This window comes from Eubalaena glacialis, chromosome 16 (assembly GCF_028564815.1).
Source record: "Eubalaena glacialis isolate mEubGla1 chromosome 16, mEubGla1.1.hap2.+ XY, whole genome shotgun sequence".
Classification (NCBI taxonomy): domain Eukaryota; kingdom Metazoa; phylum Chordata; class Mammalia; order Artiodactyla; family Balaenidae; genus Eubalaena; species Eubalaena glacialis.
Window position 1 is genome coordinate 82,565,773 of NC_083731.1, and position 26,191 is coordinate 82,591,963.

The following is a 26,191-nucleotide window of genomic DNA, read 5'->3' on the forward strand; positions in this document are numbered from 1 at the left end:
AACATAATAAAGGCTATATATGACAAATGCACAGCAAACATCATTCTCAATGGTGAAAAACTGAAAGCATTTCCTCTAAGATCAGGAACAATACAAGGATGTCCACTCTCACCACTATTATTCAACATAGTTTTGGAAGCCCTAGCCACAGCAATCAGAGAAGAAAAGGAAATAAAAGGAATATAAATCGGAAAAGAAGAAGTAAAGCTGTCAGTGTTTGCAGATGACATGATACTATACATAAAGAATTCTAAAGATGCCACCAGAAAACCACTAGAGCTAATCAATGCATTTGGTAAAGTTGCAGGATACAACATTAATGCACAGAAATCTCTTGCATTCCTATACACTAATGATGAAAAATCTGAAAGAGAAATTAAGGAAACACTCCCATTTACCACTGCAACAAAAAGAATAAAATATCTAGGACTAAACCTACCTAGGGAGACAAAAGACCTGTACTCAGAGAACCGTAAGACACTGATGAAAGAAATTAAAGATGATACAAACAGACGGAGAGATATACCATGTTCTTGGATTGGAAGAATCAATATTGTGAAAATGACTATACTACCCAATGCAATCTACAGGTTCAGTGCAATCCCTATCAAATTACCACTGGCATTTTTTACAGAACTAGAAAAAAAAATCTTAAAATTTGTATGGAGACACAAAAGGCCCCGAATAGCCAAAGCAGTCTTGAGGGAAAAAAACAGAGCTGGAGGAATCAGATTCCCTGACTTCTGACTACAAAGCTACAGTAATCAAGACAGTATGGTACTGGCACAAAAACAGGAATATAGATCAATGGCACAGGACAGAAAGCCCAGAGATAAACCCATGCACCTATGGTCAACTAACCTATGACAAAGGAGGCAAGGATATACAATGGAGAAAAGACAGTCTCTTCAACAAGTGGTGCGGGAGAAACTGGACAGCTACATGTAAAAGAATGAAATTAGAACACTCCCTAACACCATACACAAAAATAAACTCCAAATGGATTAGAGACCTAAATGTAAGACCAGATACTATAAAACTCTTAAAGGAAAACATAGGAAGACACTCTTTGACATAAATCACAGCAAGATCTTTTTTGATCCACCTCCTAGAGTAATGGAAATAAAAACAAAAATAAACAAATGGGACCTAATGAAACTTAAAAGCTTTTGCACAGCAAAGGAAACTACAAACAAGGCGAAAAGACAACCCTCAGAATGGAAGAAAATATTTGCAAACGAATCAATGGACAAAGGATTAATCTCCAAAATATATAAACAGCTCATGCAGCTCAATATTAAAAAAAACTAATAACCCAATCCAAAAATGGGCAGAAGACTTAAATAGACATTTCTCCGAAGAAGACATACAGATGGCCAAGAAGCACATGAAAAGCTGCTGAACATCGCTAATTATTAGAGAAATGCAAATCAAAACTACAATGAGGTATCACCTCACACCAGTTAGAATGGACATCATCAGAAAATCTACCATCAACAAATGCTGGAAAGGGTGTGGAGAAAAGGGAACCCTCTTGCACTGTTGGTGGGAATGTAAATTGATACAGCCACTATGGAGAACTGTATGGAAGTTCCTTAGAAAACTAAAAATAGAAGTACCATATAACCCAGCAATCCCACTACTGGGCATATACCCAGAGAAAACCGTAATTCAAAAAGACACATGCACCCCAATGTTCACTGCAGCACTATTTACAATAGCCAGGTCATGGAAGCAACCTAAATGCCCATCGACAGACGAATGGATAAAGAAGATGTGGTACATATATACAATGGAATATTACTCAGCCATCAAAAGGAACGAAATTGAGTCATTTGTAGAGACGTGGATGGATCTAGAGACTGTCATACAGAGTGAAGTAAGTCAGAAATAGAAAAATAAATATGGTGTATTAACGCATATATGTGGAACCTAGAAAAATGGTACAGATGAACCGGTTTGCAGGGCAGAATTTGAGACACAGATGTAGAGTAGAAACGTATGGACACCAAGGGGGGAAAGCAGCGGGGGTGGTGGGGGGGTGGGATGAACTGGTAGATTGGGATTGACATACATACACTAATATGTATAAAATGGATAACTAATAAGAACCTGCTGTACAAAAAAATAAATAAAATACAATTCAAAAATTCAAAAAAAGAAAAAGTAATCAAAGGTTCTCTAATTCTCCATTTCTGAGTATATACCATGCACCAACCATTCCACTAAGTACTAATCTCTCTCGGTCAAAAATTGTCTCACGCTGGTGTTTTTCCGATGAGAAATCAATGTGATGGTCTTCTGACAAAAGCTGCATAACAAGTGCCTGGGACTTCAGGCTGGGGGATGGACACACACACACACACACACACAGAGGAAGAGCCACTCGAGTGATGTCGTACTTGGTGAGAACAATGGTCACCAGTGAATGTATTGATTAGGCAATGAGTCGAAAGAGGAAAAAAGACTGCCCCACGCTTGGAGTCGGTCACCCAGCCCTGAGCACTGTGAGACCAGGATCCAGGCACTGATTCTGCTGGGATGGCTGCTTCAGTAGCCCCATCGCCACCCCGGTCCTGTAGACTGACGTTAAGACTGGAGCAAATAAGCTCCCCGAGTCGTTTTTCAGATGAACTGATACCAAGTTCAGTATCACTGGATCTGCCATTTGCAACTTGGAGACTGTAGATTCACTTGCTCAGGCAGCTCCCCAGGTACGTTCAAGACCACATTCCAGACCAGGGCCATTGTTCATTTAAGAACCACTTACTATGAAGAGGCCCACCCGCTCCCACAAAATAAACACACAGCCAAATGCGCGAACGCACAAGGGTTGGCCGCAGAGGTAAAATCTCTGAGGATTTTAAGTCTCCTCCCGTGAGGAGTAGCTCGGCCACACAGGGTGTTGTAATGCAGGGAAGGCAGAGCAATGAACCCCTGTGGCTCCTTAAACACGGCTGCTCTCAGATCCGAAGACCCCAGCCCACCCCGTGTGGTCCCCGCACACCGGGCCCAGCACAGGCCATCCTACCCTGCCACCCGGAGGGGGGCCTCTCCTGCCTTCTAGACGCCTCAGAACCCAGGCCCAGGCAAGGAGGGCCTAGGAAGGAAAGCGTCCCTTTCCCCCGTCCAAAGGCCCACCTCCCAGGTCTCCACGGCCCACCCTGGGATGACTGACAATGATCAAGTTCACACCCTCTGGGAAGAGATCCAACACACAGAGGCGTGGCCCTGCCCTCCCATCAACACCCTGGGGCCCGCTGCCCACGGAATCCGAATCTGAACTCATGGTCATACCCCTGAAGATGCTCACAATACATGGGGGGAGAAAGATGTGTGTAAAAGGGAGTGCAGATACGGGTGCTGATGGGCTGTGAGGCGGGTACAGTGTGTCTGCAAGGCAGCCAGGAGCGGCCTCACCCCATGGTTTAACAGAAGACGCGGCTGCCAAGCTGACCCGAAGGGGACGGGCGTGCTGCCTGAAGGTCAGCAGTGGCGACCGGCTCCAAGCGGAGGGCACGTGAGCGAAGGCCACGGCTGACCCTTCATCCCGCGAAGTGTGCAACCCTAAGAACAGCCTCTGTCTCGTTCGCCTCTGCACCCTCACAGTGGCCCCCCTGGCATGGGAATCTGTCCTTACTGGCAACTCAGTAAACTGTGGCCGAGGGAATTAAATCCAACATATTAGCTGTTACTTCCAATATGTCAATCTGAAAAGTGTTCTCCCTGTGTCTTCATGAGGGTAAACACCAGGCTGAGCCAAAGACGGACTATTTGGACAACAATATTTATCCCATAAATAAAATCAGAAAGGAAAATTCACTTCACTGAAATATAATTTACAAGAAATACAGCTGGATACATACTCTTAAGTTAAAAAAGAAATCATTACTCACCTATGTCATTTTTCTCTGATATACCACTTTTCTCCAAATTCTGTATTTTAAATAAAAGAGAAAAAGATAAATCTCGTCACATAACAAAACTAGCAATACACCAAATAAATATGTATGGTACATATTAACATTTGGGGGTAGACATTGAAAATGAGAGCTTGGAAATGCTTCCCTAAAGAAAGAGACCAAAATTAAGGGGCGGGGTGGGGGGGGGGACAGCAACAATGTATCAATACTTCTGCATCACAGCATAAGATTCCTATGGGGCCGTTCCTCTCTTATGCGATCCTGAGCAAGTCACTGAACTGAGGTGAGGCTTGCTCTTCCAGAGTAAGATGGTTCATGATGCTCTTGGGAGGGTTAATTTTAAAAACCTGCAAATGCTAAGCATTACAAACATATCAGAGATAGTACCGATTCTAGTTGTGTGTTCCTCGGGTAAATGAGCTCTACTAATTATCATATTTAACATTTTGGGGGCTCAGACGTACTGCCGTCAAGAATGACACCACCAGGACTTCCCTGGTGGTCCAGTGGTTAAGAATCCTCCTTCCAATGCAGGGGACGTGGGTTCGATCCCTGGTCGGGGAAATAAGATCCCACATGCCGCGGGGCAACTAAGCCTGCGCACCTCAACTACTGAGCCCGTGCGCCACAACTAGAGAACCCCACGCGCCGCAACGAAGATTCAGCGCAGCAAGAAAATAAATAAATAAATATTGTGCTTGCGTGGTGTATCTAAAAAAAAAAGAAAAAAGAATGACACCACCGTGTTCTCTCCTACCTGAGAAGCAGCCCTGAGGGCCTGAGTAAGACTGTGGAGGGGGTCAGCCTCGGGCTCATGAGATTTCATGAGCACAGAAGGGACGTCTCAAAGCTGCAGAGCTTCAGACGCAGAAATCTGGACGTGGGCACATGAGCACAGAAGTACCTGATCCTGATCATGGGTAAATCAGGGGAGGAGCTCTTCAAAGACTTCTCTGACAAAGCACAGAGTGTCAGCAGCTAAATCTGCCACTTTCATTGTCTTCTCTGGCAGAAGAAATTTTCTCTCTAACTGCTCCTTTCCATTTGCAACTGCCACATGCTATAATTATGACAAATGGACGGTGCCAAATACCCCTCCATTTTCTTCACAGACTGCAACAAGAAATGCAGTTGTGAGCCTTTATCAACAAAACTGGAACAGCTTAAAAGCCAAGATGCTGCCACAGAGACGTGTCCTCTTAGGATGCAGGAGGGACCGTGACAGCCGATGGAGGAGAGGGAGGAACACAGGGGAGCGGCCACCTTTGGTAGCATTTTCTGAAATTATCTTTGTCTCAAGAACAGAAATACCACCGAGTCGAGAAGAACCTCAGAGTTACGTACTGACTCGCTGTACCTCGGGATCAAGTGACACTTTACCTAATCCTGATAAAGCTCTTTTCAGAAGAGCCACTAAAGAAGACTGGAAAGCTCAAGCCACTTCCCTACATGTGCTGAAGCAGAGCCAGGCTATCGTCCTAGGTTAGCGCATGTGGACTCACTGCCCCTCTGGCCAGGACCATGGCCTGCGCTCGGGGAGGGAACCCTCGGCTTCCCCTTGGGCCAGGCTGCCTTCTCCTTGCCAGGCCACGGCTTTGGCTGCCAGATGAGGATAATGGAAAATTGGAGATTTTAGATTTAAAAATAGCACTGGAATGGATGAAGAAAATGTGGTCCCTCCATACAACGGCCTTAGAAAGGAAGGGAATTCTGACACCTGCTACGATATGGATGAACCTCGAGCACATTATGCTAAGTGAAATAGGACAGTTATAAAAAGACAGAGACTGTATGACTCCACTTAAATGAGGTACCTAGGACCACTGAATTCACAGAGATGGAAAGCAGGGTGGTGGGGGGCTGGGGGAGGGGGATGGAGAATTGTGGCTTACTGGGTGCAGAGGTTCAGTTTTGCAGGATGAAAAGAGTTCTGGAGACGGCTTGTGCAACAGTATGAATATACTTAACACTACTGAACTGTACAGTTAAAAATGGTTAAAATGGTAAATTTTATGTTATGTGTATTTTACCACAATTTTTAAAAAATAGCACAGGAAATGATCCAATCCAACACTCCCCCCTTTGCAAGTAAGGGAGGCTCAGAAAGATACAGGATTTGCCCAATGTCCAACAGCCATTCCAGCCACAGAGCCAGGATTAAAATCCAGGTCTCTGTCTCCTTTCCAGCATTCCTTCCTTACACCCACCGATAACACATGCCCGGTCCTCCTCCAGAGGCGTTCTTCAGAAAATATGTGTCATTAGATGGAACTATATTTTGAGAGTACACTAAGAGTAATACCTACAACAAAAGTCACCTTTATCCAGAAGTAGAACACAAGAAATATCCTGAACTCAGTGATTCCAGACTAAACAAGCTGGAACAGGAATTGGACTTTCTACCAGATGCCTTGGTAAAACCAAAGAAAATCAACCAAAATTCCACAGCTTTCTATTTGTTATTAAGCCCTGCAGCTCCGACTGCCTGACACAATAGCTAGGACATGATTAGCCATTTCAAATGGCTCAATTTGTAAACTGTAAAAATAAAATATCCAAGAAATACTTGAATTAGGTGAACTGAAACGGAACCAGAATGGTCTTCAGTAATTTCCCCTTTGAGAAAGAAAATTAGACTAAATGAACGAATTGACAGAACATTTAAAATTCTGTCTCCAGCTTCCCTCGTGAAAAGGCTTAGTTCTTCCTAAGAAGAAACACATGGTTTGTTTTATTATCTCTGCTGCCGCATGTTTCTGACACTGACATCAATATCCATCAAAATGTGCTCACTGTCAAAGTTTTCTAAGTCAACGGAATTGCTACTCAGACAGGAACGACATTTGCTACCAGGGCATCTAACCCCCAGACAGCTCCTATCCTAGCAAGGAAAAGACAAATCCAAGTCACCCTTCCGTGCAGGTTTTATTTTTAAGGCACAATAGATTTCAACACTTGCAATCCATATATGCGATGCTTAGTTTATAAATCCTTCATTAAAAGAAGATAAAACAACCTCAAAGAATTTGTTATGAAATCTTTTAAGAAGAAAGAGACGTAAACTGGCATCTTCTACACGGTTGCAAACAATCACCACCCCCTAGATCTCGAATAAAATGAATGAATCATTCATTTGATGAATGAAATGAATCATTTCATGAATGAATCATTCATTTGATTCAGATGTGGTCATCATTACACTCAGTTGTAAGCTGGGCCCGTGCTCTAATTCTGCCTCTACCATGCACTAGTTCAGGGCTCGGTTTCAGTGAAATAGGAATCCCAATTACAAGACCTACTTGCCAGGGTTGTTGTGAGGGTTTCGTCAGATGATGTAATGTCTGCCCAAAGCAAATGCTCAGTAATTATTAACTCCTACTCTTTTTATCATCCTCATCATCCGCTTCATATGAAGTCAACGACCGCCATAAAAGAAATTTAACTGATAAAAGCAGTAAGGTCTGTGGTTCCTCTGTTACTTTGATCTGTGTGGGTACCTCTTGAAAGGCTGCATAAGACATTCCTTGCTGTTACAGCAGGTCAGCATGTAAACAGGGAATGGCACTGCTCTAGGTGGTGGACACACACCCACTTCATCTTCAAAACCGCTTTTTGAGAGCAGTCCTGTTACCCCGTCTTACAGACGAGGCGGATGAACACAGTGAGGTCTGGTGAGTCCCGCAGGGGTTCAGGGTTGTAGAAGGGCCGTGAACCACAGCAGTTTGGCTCCAGAGCCCGGCTCTAAGCCTACGTCCCACAGGGTCCAGGATCACAAGCCAGCACAGAATGTAAGGCCGGGCAAAACTGCAACTGGAAGACAGTTTGGTGGCTTGGCTGAGATAGCAGCCTGAGCCCGAACCTGGGAGGGCAGGCTCCACGGAAAGCTGGGGTGGGTGAGAATCTGACAGAGCCAGGGGCCAGGAGCCCAGGAGGGGAGCCTGGGCCAGAGGTCAAGCCCCGGGCAGGATGACAGGGCACCGGCAGCCTCGGGATTCTGGTATGAAGCTACCAGCTGCCAACCAGAGAATCTGAGCGGTCTGGGAAAGGACCCCAGCCCTGAGCAGGGCTGGCCTAGTTCTAGGGAACCAGAGCCCTCGACCAAAGCGAGCAGTGTGGTGAGCAGGACGGAAGGCGGCCTTCTGGGCAGCAGTGTCAGATCCCGATCGGTTCTGCTAAGTGATAAACTAATGATAATCCCGGATTAACGCGGTTATTGGTAAGAGCCTTAACTCCTATCTCAGGTTCATCGACAGATGACCTCGGACAAATTGATTCTCCTCCATCTCCCAGCCTTGGGTATGGGCTACAGTAGACATTTTATCACTGCCGCTCCTCATGGGATTAATGGCTTTTCGGCTCTGCAGCCTAAGCACAGATGGGGTTAACGGCATTTTTCAAGGGCTTTAATACTTTTGCATGAAAGATAACACTAAGATATAGGACTCACCTTTTCTCTATCTCTATTTATATATGTATTTAAGGCCAAATATATATATATTTCCTCTTTTGAAAAGATTAGTAAAAACCTCCATTTGAAAGAATGGGCTATAATTTCTAAATTTATTACACAAAATTTTAATTCCCTATTAATAACCCTTAAATTTATTATAAATGAGCCTCATTATTGCCAAACACACACGTGACAATGCACGTGACAATGTAATACAAAATTGCCGTGTGAAAAATTCAAGGAGTCTGAAAATTTGGATTCTGACTTCACCTTTTAATAGCCATGTGACCTCGATCAAATCACTTGACTTCTCCAAGGGTAAATTTTCTCTGCTCTCCATGGGAATGTCTGCTTTGCTTAGCAATAACATGATCACTGAGAAAATCAAATTAAATGAAATGTCTGAAAATGCTTTATTAATCACAAAGAATCTTAAAACTGTAAGGAATTATTATTCGCATTTAGGGATCCCATGGTATAGTTAGAACAATCATACTCTGTTGGTAAAAGAAACATTCTATTTAAAAATGCTTTTATACTAAATTGTGAGGTAAAAAAATAGTCAACTGAGCCTTAATTAATGTGACAAAAACAACTCATATTTTTAAAACATTCTCTTTCTCATATGCTAAACTGATCTAACGCAACCCCAAATGGTAAAATTTAGACGCAGTTCTTGAATGCAACCAATGATGGAAAAGGAGCAGCTCTGAGATTTGGAAAAGTGCTATCCCCTCTCCATGGGTCCCCCACGTCTTGGTTTCGGGTTCTGACTGTGCAAGGAGCCTGGCAGTCACCTTTGGGGTCTCTTGACCAGTCCCCAGGATGCCCTCTCAGAGGGTGCCACCTTCAAGGTGAGGGACACTCAGGCTCTTGTGACCCTGACACAGCATAATCCTTTCACAGGCTGGGAAAATTAAGGCCAAGGTTAAGACACAGTAAGACTGGAGAAAACTACGGTATCCAAGCAAGACTTCTAAAATGTCTAGCTTCATAACCAAGCACCTTTTTTCTTAAAATGAAATTTAAAACCAAGTGGATCTGCCTTAACTATAAAGGATTTTTTTTTTCAAGCAAGCCTATCTGTAAGTTGCTGCTGTGGGTTCAAAAATCTATGTTAACCAGCATTTCATTAATTCATTGAAAGATGAAATCATTACAGCTCCTATTAAAGAAAATACAGACAAACCTCAGACAGGAGGAATAGATTTGACTTTACAATTAGTACCTTAGACTGTTTGACCTCCTTCTTCACATCTTTAGAAACCAAAGCAAAAGCTGTAAAAAAAGAGAAACATTTTTACATTAAAATCAGCAATAAGGATTCATTCTCATATTCAACAGTTTTACTTCAAATGGGGAAAAAAATCATACTTTAACATGATCAATTTTGCTCATTTTTTTTTTTTTATAGTAATCATTTATTTATTTATTTTTATATTTATTTTTGGCTGTGTTGGGTCTTCGTTTCTGTGCGAGGGCTTTCTCTAGTTGCGGCAAGTGGGGGCCACCCCTCATCGCGATGCGCGGGCCTCTCACTGTCGTGGCCTCTCTTGTTGCGGAGCACAGGCTCCAGACGCGCAGGCTCAGCAGTTGTGGCTCACGGGCCCAGTTGCTCCGCGGCATGTGGGATCTTCCCAGACCAGGGCTCGAACCCGTGTCCCCTGCATTAGCAGGCAGATTCTCAACCACTGCGCCACCAGGGAAGCCCAATTTTGCTCATTTTTAAAAGCACCTGCAATTGCTACAAACTGGTACCGCAGGCCGCCTCTCTCCAGACTTAAGATTATCCATCGGTGTGAAGGCAACATGCTCAGGTTACCAGCTAAGGAAATACTACATCAAAGGAGTTAGGATCTGAGTATACCACTCGTGTCTGTAGCTATAAACCACAAGATAGATGCATACGGAATACAACTTCTTAGAAACCTGGATTCTGGTGCCTTCTGAAGCAAAGGGGAATTGCTGAGAATCGAGCAGGAAGAAGTACAAATTCCTACTCTCACATGCCTGCCAGAGCCTGGCGGGCCGCAGAGCTAAATCTGGGGCAAGCTTTCCGCCTCGGCGGTTTCGGGTCAGCAGCGCGCTGCACGCAGGAGAGAGTTACCAGAACCCTGCTGAAGCCACGGGGCCAGGGGAGCGAGAGGAATTAGAATCATTCCCCATTTAGAATGATTTAACGTTGTGAGTCGGAGCGCGTAAACAGACAAAGATATCCCTAGAGACACATCCAGGCTCCACATTAAAAATAATAGTAATAGTAACCTGACAGTAACATGTGGAAAATAGAAAGCAAAATGATAAACCAAACAGTCAGGAAGGTTAACCAGACAAAGAATAATGCCTTAATTTTACAGTGCACGTCTCCTGAAAAGCTAAGAGGAAAGCATTTCGTAGAGTTTGCTTTCCCCAGTTAGCATTCCCAGGAAAAAAACGAGCCATGCCATGGAGCAAGAAGGTACTGAAGGGCTGGCCAGGCAATTCCAAGGAGCAGTAATGCAGTGCAAGGGCCATGGGGGTTGGGGGGTGGTCCCTGGGCAGCAGGAGGTCCTACTCAGAAGCAGGAGACAACGCCACCCACCCCGATACCTCTGACCCCTCCCACCCTATCCCCAGACATCCGCTAACTCAAATTCTCTCTCAACTAACATTTGCTCAAAGGAAATAATCTAACACATATTCATGCTAAGAAGCAAACGACTAACGTGGTTTAATCATTCCCACTTCCAGGATGACATTTCAGAAGGCAGGGTGAAATCCAAATGAACCTCTCTGGGGGAACTGAGAGGCCAACAGGTGTTGTATGTGGCTCCCATGAGTGAAGCCCACCACTGCCCCCGCCCTTCCCTCTGCTTTATTCTCCTCCAGAGCACTTACCACCACTGACATAATATATACTTATCTGTTTACTGCTTGTCTTATATATTAGTTTAACGTAAGCTCCATGAAGGCAGGAATATGGGGTTTTTTTCTTTGGGAATGTGGTTTTATGTACTGTTTGCCCCCAAATCTAGAACACAGCCAGCACACAGAAGGTCAATAAATATTTATCCACGTGAGTGACTGAACGAATGAATGCAAGTCTTCCCAATCCGTCACTTAAGGGCTGTCTCCTCCTTACAATGAACATTGCCAACCCAGCAGAACAAAGGAGCTTAGTGCCCCCATTTAATTTATGTTCACTAGGGTATGATCTGCTTTCTCACTTTTTACACACACACGCACACACACACACACACACACACACGCCAAAGCAAATGCAGAGCCCAAATCATTCATTAAGTTCTAAGAAGAGAGGAGAGATTTAACCTCAAACACCATTTAAATTCTGTTTCTGGGTATTTAATATTTTGGTTTTGTTTATCTCTAAACTAGCATGCACATTTAAAACCCTCAAGAAGATCTCAAAAATAGAATTATTAATAAACATCATACAGGGAGGTTGCAACACATCAACACCACTCACCACTCAGCATCACAGAATTCCAGAAAACAGAACACCGTAGCAACTTGCGGGATATAAAAACTGAGGTCAATCTAATGCAGGACCTGAGACTCAAAAATCCATCTTCCCCAAACCCATCGATGCCTTATTCCAAACATGGACAGTCAAAGCTCTCTGGGTAAGAATTTCCTCTTTTTCTTTTTTTTTTTAATTTACTTTTATTTTTATTTTATCTGTGGCTGCGTCAGCTTTTTTTTTTTTTTTTTTTTTTGGCTGTGTTGGGTCTTCGTTTCTGTGCGAGGGCTTTCTCCAGTTGTGGCGAGCGGGGGGCCACTCTTCATCGCGGTGCGCGGGCCTCTCACTGTCGCAGCCTCTCTTGTTGCGGAGCACAGGCTCCAGACGCGCAGGCTCAGCAGTTGTGGCTCACGGGCCTAGTTGCTCCGCGGCATGTGGGATCTTCCCAGACCAGGGCTCAAACCCGTGTCCCCTGCATTGGCAGGCAGACTCTCAACCACTGAGCCACCAGGGAAGCCCCCAGAATTTCCTCTTTTATCAAGAAAAATAACCTTCCCAGTTTAACAAGTTCAGTGACCCCTCAGCTAATAACCAGGGTTAGTCTTACCTCACTTTTTTGCCAGGCCAGGTAGCTACGTGATAAAGAAGAATATGTCAACACAAAAGTCCCTGCCCTTCAGAACACAGACTCTGTACTGAAGAAAAACTGTCTAGTTGGTGTTGGTTCTAAATACTACTAACATATCACCTTTCATAAATAAGCAACTAATATTAGTTGACAGTGTTACAGTTTAAAGTAGGAATTACAGAGAGGAAAGATGTTCCCCGTAAATCAAGTGAATTCCACAAATCCTCCCTGTCTCTATGGAATAAAGACACCATACTTTTATTCAGACAAGGCTGCACTGAGGGAAGGGTAAACTAGATTTGATTTCTCTCCAAAAATACATCGGCCTAACGGTAAAATATCCTTCTAAAAAAAAGGAAACAAAACATATTTCTCCCTATCACTCTGCTGTGAAACTAAGAACTCCTTTTTCCCACGATAGAAATAAATTATACAATATTTAAAGCGATAACATAAGAAATGCCGTTACTTTCAGGCATAAGAGCAAATCATAATATGGCAAGATAATCCCCATTAGATGAATATTACCAAAAAATACTAGTTGGTTTTATCTTTGCATTTCCATAATCTAAATAAAACAAAAGAAATCATCACGGAACCAAATGCAGTTTGAAGGCACAGAATATGCTACACCATTAACAAATCCAAATTTAAAATAATGAATCATTTACAGAATTCCTACCAACAAAATGCCAGCTTTTGCAGTTCGTGGAAATGAAGGAGAAATGGTGCTGACAGAGGAGGAAAGTGAGAAAAATTAGCAAGTGAGGTAAGAAACGACCTGTCACCTTCAACAACCCTAACAAGAGCACAGAGTAGGTATCTCACACAGAGGAGGGGGGGCCCGGGGGGGAGGGGAGGCCCCCTGAGGCTCAGTGTTTGCTGTCTGGCTTCATAATTTCCAGGTTCAGTGGGGAAAAAAAATATTCTTGAAAGCTTGGCCTTAATGCGCAGTTGGAGAAATATTCCAAAGTAAATCATGCTCTTCTATGCCAAACTGCTGTTTAAAAGTAATTTTCCCTTTTCTATTTTCAACATGAATTCTTGTGAGTTGCTACAGGGAACTATATTTAAAGTGCAAATCAGGGCAGGCAACAGAAATAAGACCTTTCTCACGATAACTTTAAATGATTCAAGCCAGCTAATGTGCGTTAGCACACCTATCCCGAGAGATAAATCAAATTGTACAGCTAACCTGGGCCTAAGATTTATAGGCCAGCCTAGCCCTCGAGTGCGAGAAAACGGGAGAGGAATTAATTGCAGTGATTTAAGCAACACTAACCTACTGTCTTCTGTTCCTGGGAGGGGGGGAGGGAGCAGGACCACCCCAGGCAGGAAGGCGACTGCGCCTCCTAACGCCTAACTGTTTTGTTCCTGTGCCGGACTTACCCTCCCAAGCTCTCCCGGTAACATTTATCAGAGAAACCAAATTAAACACCAAAAACCGAAAGCAGTAAGACGTTAAATGACCCCCTCAGAGGAGAGCTGCTGGGATGAAGTGAGACGAGGCGGAAAGTGTCCAGCGAGGGCTCAGCATAGACTAAAGGCTCAGGAGGTGCTGGCAGTAGCCCTGCTGGAAGAGGAAACAAACGATCGACCGCCGTGGGGCCGGGTGGTCGTGGGTCCTCCACACAAGCCGGGAGGGAGGGATCTGAGCCGGGCCGGACAGGTCGGAGCTCACTGCACCCCTGGGAGCCCGCAGCTGGAGCCCCCTGGCTCAGGGCTCCCCCTGGTCCGTTCTTCTCTGCGACCTACTTCACTGAACAGGTTTCAGTGGCACAGCCTTGCCCCAGCGGCTCGGGCTCCCCAGGGCTTCCAGGTTTAATCGCAGCTCCTCCGAAGGGGCCTGAAGCTCCAGGATGCAAGGCCTGCAGCCGATTTACTTTGTTCCAACTACCTGCTTTGAAGATAATCCCTGGCAGCAGAGGAAACAGAAACAAATGCGCTTGGTCCAGGAACTGGGGCAGGACCTGCTTTCCTCATCCTCCTCTGACAAATCCACTGTCTCCAGGGTTGTGGACATGTCAGGGGGAGGAGGGGGCACCCAACCACAGGATGGAGGGCCCGTCACTACGCAGGGCTGAGGACAGAGGGCAGAGCCAGCCGCTGGCGGCTGAGGATCCAGTGGTGGAGCCCATGGAACGGGCCCAGAACAGGGCCTGGCACACACTGAGGGCTCTGGGCGTGAGCAGCTACCGTCACTATCATTATTAATCTATGCTATTGTTTGTTCAACAGAAAATCAAAGAGTGGCTGCATGTATTACGGGCCACGCGTCATGCCAGGAGCCGGGTGAAGATGAATAAGCAGCTCCCCAAGGAGCTGATGGTCTCACGTGACAGACGAGTCCCTCCACCAAAGACCAAGTGCAGATGGGCACCCTCTGCTGGCAGCTGTTGTAGTGGCACCTGCAAGGGAGCCCCTGAAGAGGGAGGGCAAAGCACCAAGCAGGGCAGCAAGCTCAACGTGGGGCTTGAGCAAGTAAACTCCAGACAGCAGAGACTTCAAGTACAGAGGAGGAGGCCTGGAAACGGGCTTCTGCACACAAAGCACATTAAACAGCCCAGTGTGCCCAGACCATGGACAGCTGGGGGGAGGGGAGCGACCTGGGCATGGACAGCCAGGGGGAGGGGAGCGACCCGGGCGTGGACACCCCGGGGGGAGGGTGTGACTGGGGCCAGAGGTGAGGCTGGGGATGACAGGGCCACATGGGAAAGGGGTTAGTGCTAGGGAGTCTGGTTTTGTTCTGAGTGCCATTAAAAGCTTTGGGAGGCTTTTAAGGAGGGGAGTGCCATGTGGAAATGTGTGCCCTAGACAAGTTTCCAGAGGCAGCGTGTGGGGTGGGCTGTGGAGGGACAAAGAAAGACACACGCGCATGCCAGCTGGGAGGGTAACGGAGCCAGGCAATGGGAGGTCAGGGACTGACTTAAGACGAGGCGGCGCCTGGACAGAGCGGCGTGGGGAGCGAGAGTGGAGCTGGAGATACTGAAGAGGCAGAGTCTCCAGGCCTTGAGACGGACCCTGCAGGTGGATGAGAGCAGGGAAGGAGCGGGCAGACAGACGAGTGCAGGTGACTCCGGGTTTCAGACCCGAGGGGCGGGTAGACTGGGGTGCCCGTCACACGCTAGAGTATAATGAGCGGTGAGCGGATTGTGGGAAAACTCAGTCTGGTTCCCAGTCTCCCGAGGTGCTGCTGGGCTTTCAAGCGGACACACCCCACGGCAGCCTGGGCCCCAGTGAGCCGCTCGGCGCAGAGGCGCGAGGGGAGCCTCCATGCTCAGTGTGTCCACGCGCGAGGGAACTGAGGGCGCAAGGCTGGACGGGGAAGACGGGGGCAGGGGAGCCCCGATATCTCAGGGACAGAACTGCAAAGGAGACAATAAGGCATGGCCAGGCAGAGAGGAGGAGGCAGGCGTGTAAGGCGCCTCCAAGGTGGCCTTTGGAGGAGCCCTCTCCTGAGAGCTCCACAGAACGAGGGAAGACGCCGCATCGCGGGACCCCGTGACCACGCGGACGAGCGCAGCACCCGGGTCACACGCGGAGCCTAACTCACGCACCACGTGCCATCCAACCCGCCGCTGAGCAGCTCAGCAACGAGGCCTCTGGGGGCGTCCGCCTCCCTCCCTGTACAGGGGGAACTTAAACCAGGGAGGACTAAGGCAGTGCCTGTACACGTCCAGGGCCGGGCCTGGCCTACGGGAAGAGCTGGAGCTGAGCCGTTTGCTCAGGTGCCACGTACCAACCGCAAACTCTCAGGGAAAGAGATCTGCCGCCCTGGGGACAACGCCAGCACAATTCTGCCACCACAGCAGGTGGAGAGCTGGACGGCATTTCGTGTTGGGAACCCCTTTGCGGTGTTCCATGGGTTCACTTACAAAGGATGCAGCCAGTTGGGAGAAGCAACGAGAGGCGCAGCCCCTTGTGGCAGGGAGCACACAGACCTGACATTCCTCCTCGCCCGAGCCCACGGCTGCCCACACTTGCTCTCGCCTCCAAACACGTCCCCTGTTTCCTCACAGAAGTCAGTGGGAAAGTGGAGTTTGGAACACAGATTTTCCCTCACTTGGAAACGACGTTTGCCAGGACCAATATATTCTACGTGCCAGAGGGTAAGCATACGCGCAGGAAGGACACTAAATGGGAGGAAAAAGAAGAAAAAGGAAATAACCATGTATTTTAGGAAGGAAAAGATCTTTGGCTTCTTTGATTCGTATCTCATTTAAACAGATGATACGAAAACCCATCTGCCACTCAGGATCTGAAAACAAGAAAATTCTAACTCAAACAGAGTTTGGGGAGAGAGTCATAAGCACGTTCCATAGGCTGAGTCATGGGTGAGGGGCCGAAGAATCCTGATGACACAGCCCACTCCGGAACACACAGAGGGGCTCCGGGAGAGCAAACGTACAAACACGAGGAAATGGGCACTCCGTACAATTCCTTTACACTGCTACAGTCTACTCAGCAGTTAACTGTCAGGCTCATTTATGCCTGGCTTTTGGTATCTTAATTTTATAACATAAAAAGTCGGTCCCAAAAAGCACCCCCGTTGGTGCCACTGAATCCGCGGCATCCACGGCCTGAGGTGTTCTAGCGCCTCTGGGAACTCACCTGTCTATTATCCAAAAATCTCTGCTCCAACAATGTACTGCTCCTGTTTTTGAGACTCATGCCCCACGCACTACAGCCCCTCCAGTAGCGTCTATAAATCTGCCAAACGATGCCGGAACCAGAGGAAGACTTCTTAGTTCGAATTCTGGGGTTTCTAGTTCCCTTTCCAAAGAGACAGAACACCTGACTGCCGAATATCAGGCCTCAGTTCCACACTTTGCTTTCTCCAGAACAGCTCCTTACTTCATCTCAAAGACAAAGCAACCAGCAATCACCTTTACATTCTACAGACTTGCAGGAAAATCACCCAGTAACAGTCCCAGTTTACACCTGGACCAGGGGGGCCTGAGAAGGGTTCTGCACCTGCCAGCACACACAACTCACCTGGCCCCTTATTAAAGATGCAGATCCATGGGGCCTCATTTTGGCTCTCTTGAATCAGAAAATTCTCGGGCTGGGACCCAGAAACCTGCATTTTAACAAAGGGGACCTTAACAAAGTGAACTCTTTAAGACCCTGAGGTGTCCCCGTATGTGCTGAAGTCTGACACGCACTGGGATGGTCAGGGAGACTGGCACTCAAGGGAACGGAACGAGGCTTTTCTCCCAACAGGCTTTGGCCATTTATCTTCCTTTACCTCCTTCATTCCATAAATGAAAAACAAGCTCCTGCATATCCACCCTCGAGGATCTGGAGAAGATAAATTCAGCGTGATGTGCAAAGAGCCTTAAGCTTCTTATGGGAAGCAATGATGTCAACCAAAACATATCACCTTTTCAGATCATAAAATATTCCTTTATGAGTGGAAGCAAGTCGTATCCCTCGGAGAGACCAGCATTGCTATACTTGAGATGCATTCAAATCTTATTTGATGGTACTTTAACTCATTTGTTTTGTCTAAACCTACAGCTTTACAGATAGACTGTATGCTTCCCCAACTTCTTCCAAATCTTCAGTACACATACATTCTGAGTAAACGTCTAAATAAATTTATGTTGTCAATCAAGGCTCTCTTCTTTAAAAAAGAAAAGAAAAAACAACTCAAATTTCCCCCAAATCTCTCTTGAGCTGACCTCTCCTCTGAGTTCCGGACCAGCAGATCTAACTGCCCACCAGACGTGGTACCTAAGCATCTCACATGCACCCCCAAACTCAACTTGACCAAATGGAACTCATCATCCTCACCTCCCCTTAAAATTAAAAGTAAATTTTAGAAAACCATCTGGGTACTTAATGCCACAGAACTGTACACTTAAAAATGGTTCAAATGATTCATTTTATGTTGTATATATTTAACTACAATAAAAAATTTTTTCTTTTGATTAAATCTGGTCCCTCTCCATCAGTGCCTGTATCAGTAAACGGAAGTGCTCTCCACCTACAGCTCAGAGCAAGAACCTATGACATCCTTGACCCTCCTCTCAGCCCACTGGGCCAGTCAACCACCGCGCCTCAGGTTCTTAATCAGCTCTCACGTGGCCTCCTCACTGGCCCCTCACGTCCACACTGGCCCCTCCCATCCCTGTTCTAACGAGCGTGAGCTTGTTAAAATGGAAGTCAAATCACTGTCACTCTCCTAAGACAACCCTGCAATACCCCCTACCACTCTAAGGACAAAGTCCAGAATTCCTCCACTAGCCTTCACAGCCCTGCATAAGCGGCCCCGACTGACCGTCCAGCCCCTCCCCTCTCCAGTCCTGTCCTTTCTCCACCAGCTTCCTCCAGCACAGCTCTGCCCCTGCGGGCGTGCTCCCCTCCTTCCTCCCTCCCTCCAGGGACCTGCTCTCTGCTTCCCCTTTGGGTCTGAGCTCTGATGCCCTTCCTTGAGAAACTCCAGAGTTCCCTGGTGGCCTAGTGGTTAGGAGTCCGGGCTTTCAATGTTGGGCCCTCTTGGTTCCATCCCTGGTCCGGGATCTCAGTTCCCACAAGCCGCACGATGTGGCAAAAAAAAAAAAAGAAAAAAAGAAACTCCAAGGTTTCTCAGCCCGGCACTATTGACGATTTGACCGGATAATCGACTCTTCTGGGGTGCGAGCTGTCCCGTGCACTGCAGACCACTCAGCAGCTCTCCTGCCAAACCAGCCCCCGTGACAGCCGTCTACAAGCGCTCCCTGGGGGGCAAGATGGCCCCCTGCTGGGAGCCACTGCTCCAGGCTCCAGGTAAAAAGCCACACCGTCCCTGCGACACTTAGCACAGAGCCCTGGACGCCGTCACCACAGCACCGGGCAGGCTGCAATCGTGCCCCTGGTGCAGTTCGTGTTCAATGTCCCCTTCAAGACTGCAAGCTCCCCAAGGGTAGGGACAGACTAGATCGCTCTCCTTCCTGCCCTGTCAACCCCAGGGCTTGACACATAGTGGACAGTACTCGACCCTTCCGGAACAGATGAAGAAACTGTGCGTACAGCTCTTCCTTTTAATACTATTTAAGTTATTAACACGTTCTCGTAGTTCAAATCAGCACCTACACTGAATCTGTTTTCTCTGGAAGGAGCTTAGTGATCAGACGGTTGAAATGTGACATTAAGAGAGACTCTCAATCACTAAGAGGTCTGATAAACCCCTGACACCCACCATCGTTTTTCCGTTATATTTGGAAAGATGGAATTAGCACTCCTGTATATTGTTCTTCAGCCAGAATCTGCTCAACACCAAGATGGACTACCTGTAATGCTACAAGGAAGCAAAACGTGTAACGTTTGCAAATTAGGCTTGCTGTATAATGTTTCTAATGAAAAGCAAAAAACCTGGCCCTTAATGGTCCAAATGAGATCAGTAATTACGACTTGCTCACATACTAGGCCCACAGTGTTTTCCTCAGAAGAAGTTAACAAGAGGGTCTGGACATCTCCTCCCTTCCCCCACCCCCATGAGAAACAGCTGCTCTTCCTCCCTCCCCTTCCACCACCCGCCCCCCACCCCCAGCCTGACTACTGGCCACAGGCCAGCTCCCTTGGGTCAAGTCCATGAGCAAGGGGGCCATGCCAGCTTGGGGGTCCTGGACCACCTGGACAACAGAGAATCCATCCAGACGGTTAAAATCTGTGCCAATAATATCTGAGTACTGCTGAGGAGATAAACGGAGGGCTTAAAAATCCAAAATAAAAAAACACAAACCAACCTGGAGCCAGGTGTGACTCTTGGGGTCCTAAAATGTCTGACTTACTGCAATGAAAAGAATCTGAGCAAGACCTGGCTCAGAATGAAAAATCATCCCTAATTTTGGCAGGCGCTAAGAAATATAATCCCGACTCAGAGTAGACACAGGGATACGAAAGATAAACGTTAACATCTATTATTTTACCACTGGTTCAAATACGCTTCTTCACAGATGTATCAATTAGAATTAGGTTTGGCTGCATGTAATAACCCACCCCCCGCCCCCACCAACGACTGAGGCTTAAACAAGGCAGATTTTTTTTCTTTCATGCAATACAAGTATGGAAATAGGCAATGCTGGCCTGGCATAGCACTCCACATCCACCTTGCACCCAGGTGGTGCCATCCTTTCTGCTCTACCATCCTTACTACTGGCTTCTGTCTTCAAGGTCACCTCGTGGTCACAAGATGGCCACTGTAGCTCCAGCCATTAGAGTCACATAATAGGCCATGGGAAGGAGGAGGAAACAATGGCAGAGGACCTGCATCTCAGCTGGGTCAGCCACCTTTAATAAGCTTTACCAAGAGACGCACCCAAAGAGCTCTACAGATAGCTCATTGGCTACCGCTGTTTGCAAGGGCCACTGAAAAATGTTGTCCACTAGACACACTGCTACCACCACTACCACTCCTACACCCTTCCCCTTACCCCTGTATTATTAGTCTGCTAGGGCTGCCATAATAGAAACCATAGACTGGGGGGCTTAAACAACAGAAATTTATTTCTCACAGTTCTAGAGGCTAGAAGTCCAAGATCAAGGTGCCAGCAGGGTTGGTTTCTGCTGAGACTTCTCTCCTTGGCTTTTAGATGGATGTCTTCTCACTGTGTCCTCATACATCCTTTTCTCTCTGAGCCTGTCAGGCATCTCTTCCTCTTCTTATAAGGACACCAGTCCTATTGGATTAGGGCCCTACCCTTATGGCCTCTTTTAACCTTAATTACCTCCTTAAAGGCGCCTCTCCAAATACAGTCATATTGGGGATCAAGGCTTCAACATAGGCATTTGAAAGACACAACTCAGTCCATAACAGTGCTGATTAGCTAAGAGGTTTTTCATCCAGGAAAAGAAGGAACTAAGGGTTTTGGAGTAGCAGATAGCAGATTCTGCTACAACAGAATCAGTTAAAACTGTAAGAAATGGCAAAGTTCTAGTATTTTATCTAGTCTACGCCTCCTGTTTTATATGAGAAAACTGAGACTCAAGGCAACGAGAAGCCACACAGTGGCTGACCTAGAGGCATGAATAAATTTTCTAAGTCTAGTACTAGCTTTGGACTTCAGAACTGAAGTTGCAGTGGATTTTGTCTCTATAACCATATGGGTTTAAAATAAATGTTCTATATTGACTTTTCTCTAAAAGCTCAAATGAATATACTACAATTTGTGGGAAAACTAAACTATATACAGTCAGCCCCCACCCCGCCCTTATAAGGGAATATTTAAGGTATCTTTACTCTGTCTGGATTGTTCACATGCCTTGGAACTCCTATCATGTTCTCTATTTCAGCAAGAGTCCAAGAACCCCGATTTCAAGATATACAAAGACTGGTTACCACAGCTTTTTATTTCTCGGTGCCCCTCCACTACATCAAAGCAGAGCTCAAGAAAAGGAACTCAAGATTTACTTCAGACCTGGAAGAATACAGCTTCCTCTCTGTACCAACCCATGAAAGCTAGTTCACAAAGCCAAATGTCTCCCGGGGAACTCTTAATAGGTTTTATGTTTTACTTATCGTGCTTATCTGACAACTTCACAAGGCTAATAGACATCTCTAAAAATATGTGGACATTTTAGTTCATTCTTTACGTCCTTTAATGTATTACCAAGTGTGGACAGTGCAGATACTGCCTTACACCAAGTGTGGACAGTGCAGATATTCCCTTACGTGCAGTGAAAAACAGATACACATAGCAACACAAGTGTGCACTTCAGCCTGTATAGTGAATATATTATATACATGTATTATATCCCCAGTACATCTTACAAAGTGCAGGGCTATAAATAGAATGCCAATTTCAGTTACCACCCACCCCATTTGGTGAGTTGCAAAACGTCTAGGCAGCAGGCCAACTGATGCAGCCAGGAGTCCCCTAGCCCCGGTCCCACCCCTCAAGCCTCCCCTTCTCCCAGGGCTGTCCGCCCCCCTCCCAAGCAATGCACTCTTCCTCCCACTAAAGCAGATCCCCGCCAAGTTCAGTTGCTCCCCACCATCAGTTATAGCCTTCTCTGCCCAAGGTGCCCAAACATTTTAAATTACATTGTTACTTACTTAATCACGCATCTGAACAATTACCAATTAATCTCACTCGATTTTCCCACACTTACTGAGCTCCTATAGACATGCCAGGGGTACACGGATTAAGGTCCTTATTCGGAGAATTTAAGTCCAAATCAAAACGGCTGTCCGGTGGGCTACCAAAACAGCAGTGTACGATGACGCTATGTCTTTTCCTAAATTGCACCAGTCTGCCATTTCTAAAACTCTGAAATTACTGCCTCTTAACAGGCTGGAAACACAAAAGTCTGGGATAGAAGACAACAACCCTGAGAACACTGAAAAGGAATAATTTTTCCTCCAAGCTTGAACACATCATGAAAGTCAATTGCAATGATTTTTTTAAAAAACTTTCATCACATTATTTTATGATAAAGGGGGGAGCACGCTCTTGTGAGGAGCATGGAAGAAAAAAGGGAAAGGGCATTACAGCAGCAGCAGACAAGCACTGTTTACAGAAGTGTTCTCTAATTTTCCCCCATGAAGACGCAAGATTCGGGAAGGCTTCCCCACGGCCTCCCCAGAGGCACGACCGATACACGGAGGCCCAGCCGGACACCGGTCCTCCCTTCCTGGTCAAGGAATCCGTAGAAGGGGCTGGTGCCCGGTAGGCATCCCAGCCTAGGGGGCCAGGGCAGGTCCGCGAGACCGCTCAGGAAGCCCCGGGGGCACCGCCGGTCGCCCTCGCGGGCCGGGCGGAGCGGAGCGCGCGGGGGCCCGGGCCACGGAGCCCGGCCGCCTCCAGCCTCTGCCGCCAGCGCCGGGCGCGCGGGGGGCCGGCGGGGCGCGGGGGGGCCCGGCGGGGCGCGGGCGGAAGGCAAGGGGGCGGGCCCGCGGCCGCCGCTTCCCTCCATCCAAAGTTTCTCGCAGTTGCGTTCACTCCGCGCTTCCTGTGGGGGTGGGCGCCGCGTCCTCGTGGGCCGGCCGGCCGCCGGCTCGTAGCGGAAGGAAGCGGGAAGACGCGAGTCGGGCCGCGGCGGCGGCGGGACCCCGCGAGCCGAAAGGGGCCGGGAAGGCGCGCCCCGGGGCCCCAGGGTCCGGGGGAGCCGAGTCCGGCCGGGGCGCCGCGAGAGGGCGCTGCCGCGGGCGCGGCCCGGGCGCCCGCGGGGCAGGGCTGGGCCGCCCGGCGTCTCCCTCGGCGCGGACGCGGGGCGCGGGCGGCTGCTCCCGGGGAGCCCGCGCCTCTCCCGTGCGCGCCCGGGCCGCCCGCTACTTACCCAGGGAGCAGGTGAGCAGCGAGAGCAGTGCCGGGAGCGCCAGGCGGCGGCCGCGGCGAGCAGGCGGCCGCATCCCGGCGGCGGGGCTGCGCGCCCTGTCCGGACGCGGGGACGGGAGACGCGCGGGGACGGGAGACGCGCGGGGAACGGAGCTGCGCCGCTGCCGCCGCCGCCCCTGCCGCCGCGGCTGACCCTCCTCCGCCGGCTCCCCTCTTCCCTCCCCCAGCTCCGCGCCGGCTCCGGACGCGCCCTCTGGCGGCCGGTATCGGGAGCGCCCTTCCCGCGCCCGCCTGGCTCGCGGCCGGGGCTGGGGTCCGCGGCCGGGGTGCGGGTAGAGGTGGCCGCTCCTCCGTGGGGACAGCGCCCTCCTTCCAGGCATCTGACCTCTGCTCCCTGCGGTCTCCACCCCTCCTTTTCCTTCCTCTCCCTCACCTAGGCCCCATCCTTTGCCTTCGTGCCCTCCCACCTTACTCCATCACCTCCCTTTCCTTGGTCGCCAGTAAGTCACTGGTGCCCCTTCTTATCCCCAGAGTGAAGCGGGGAGGGATGGGCGGCAGAGGAGGGGAAGGAGAATCACTTTTCTTCCTGCTAATGTACCATCTGCTCTGTAAAAAAAATCAATAATTCAACTCAACATCGTTGGCACCAATGTTCTACTTTGATGAAGGTGCTTTTAATCAGCTCAACTAATTTACTTCATATTCTTTTTTTAATGGAATTTGGCCAATAGCTTAGGCCTGGAATGTGGCTTTTAATAGAAATTTGTGTAAACGTAATTCTGTGTAAATGTAATTTTAAGTGTTCACCATAATGGAAGAGGGAGGGACTTTTATTCAAAAGTCTGATAAAAAGTAAATTACATTAGAATGCAGGAAAGTGGAGGGACCACAGAAACCTCCTTTGGAAAGTCCCTCTTGTCCCCAGGTGACCGTCCCTCCCCAGCCGGGAAGATGGTGGCCTAAAAGGAAGCAATTACAGAGGAAGAACTGCAGCCCCCTCTGAGGGTCCTGCACCCGCTCTGCCTCCCCCAAGCCTTGACTCACTTCTGTCTCCCAGGAAGGAGGCAGGACCAAGGGCTCATGCTCACCTGAGTTTAGACCGTGACCTCCTGAAGGTCACACCAATGTTTTCATTCATACTTCGTCATATTTTTTGGATGCCCACTCTGTGCCCGGGAGTGTGCCAGGCACCCCATGAACACCAGCATCTTCCACATGGACATGCAGCGTTCACCCACTTGCTAAACATTGCATGAAGACCAGTGCCAGGCCCTAGGGATACCAGTAAGATGTGGGGAATATAGAAAAGCAGGTGCTGAATGAATGTTTGCTGTCTTGAGACTAATAAACATGAATGCTCCCTGGGAGGTTTAACCTTGAACACATGAGGCCAGTATGGTCCTCTGTCCTTACAACAGCTGCTACAAGTTTTTTAAAAGGAAGTCTGGAGACAAAGGGTTTTCTCTCTCTGGTTTATGTTGCCATCTTAAAACTGGGAACTAAGTATTTTGTGTGTTTTCCATTTTATGTGAATGCAAATAGTGTCATTTGTTCCATTCAGCCAAGGTTTGTGGCTCCACATCAACACCATTTATCTGGGAGGGAAAAGAAATGTAAGACTGCTTCCTTTTTAGTGAAGTGCCTTCCTTTTTAGTGCCTTTTTTAGTGAAGGTTTGCAAATTTATGGTTGACTGCATTGATCCCTTCTATCCTTCTTTAAAACCCACCTGCCTGGTTTAGAGTTCTAGAAGTTTTCCAATTTCCAAAGCTGTTTAGCTTTCTTCCAAGAAAATATTCCTCACGTATATTAGATATTAAACATTAAACCAAGGTGTTTAAACAGACACAGAAGCCTAGAAATTAAGCAGCTTACTTACTGGGTATGTGTTCACATACCTACTCCATGTTTGGTAACAAGCAACTCTAGGTGCTTAATCAAAATTTTCATCCAAATTCATCATGTGGAGTAAAGGTGTGGGAAACAGCCCTAAATACAGCCGAGAGCACCGTCTAAGTCATAAACTTGCCCCAGTGTTCTTCCTTCCCACAGCAGACACAGATAAATGGCACATCACAAAGCTCCATAACTCACATTTTAAAAAGGATTACCTTTCACTTTCTCTAATCATGTGATAAATGGACTTGCTGGGAGTGCTCCCTCCCGATTACAGGTTGAGAGTTTCCTGGAACCAAACGTGCTCGCGGGGACACTAACATTCCTGGTGATGCATGGCCTGCCTCAGCACCTGGAACACCAACTGTAAGGGGACACCTTTCAATAGAGAACAATTAATCTCATGCACTGTAAGACTGTGATATGAAAAAAGGGCAGGTCACAGCTCTGCCTTCCTGGGTTTCACTCACCTGAATTCCAGATGCCATCCCCACACTGGCCCTCAAAAGTATGCCCTTCCCCTGTGCAGGGGTAGAACAGGGTGTCACCTCTTTTGGGGGGGCCCTATTGCATCA

At 47.7% G+C, this 26,191-nt stretch overlaps 1 protein-coding gene across 1 annotated transcript in view; it reads right to left on the minus strand.

The window, feature by feature from the left end:
- Positions 1 to 24,102, minus strand: part of B3GLCT (beta 3-glucosyltransferase) — a 107,694-nt gene extending 83,592 nt beyond the window's left edge. The window contains exons 1-3 of the mRNA XM_061170930.1: positions 23,724 to 24,102; positions 9,602 to 9,651; positions 3,897 to 3,936 (exon numbers count right to left, since the gene is read on the minus strand). Coding sequence (XP_061026913.1) covers positions 3,897 to 3,936; positions 9,602 to 9,651; positions 23,724 to 24,102 — 469 coding nt within the window. The remainder of the gene's footprint in view (positions 1 to 3,896; positions 3,937 to 9,601; positions 9,652 to 23,723) is intronic.
- Positions 24,103 to 26,191: the final 2,089 nt, after the last annotated feature.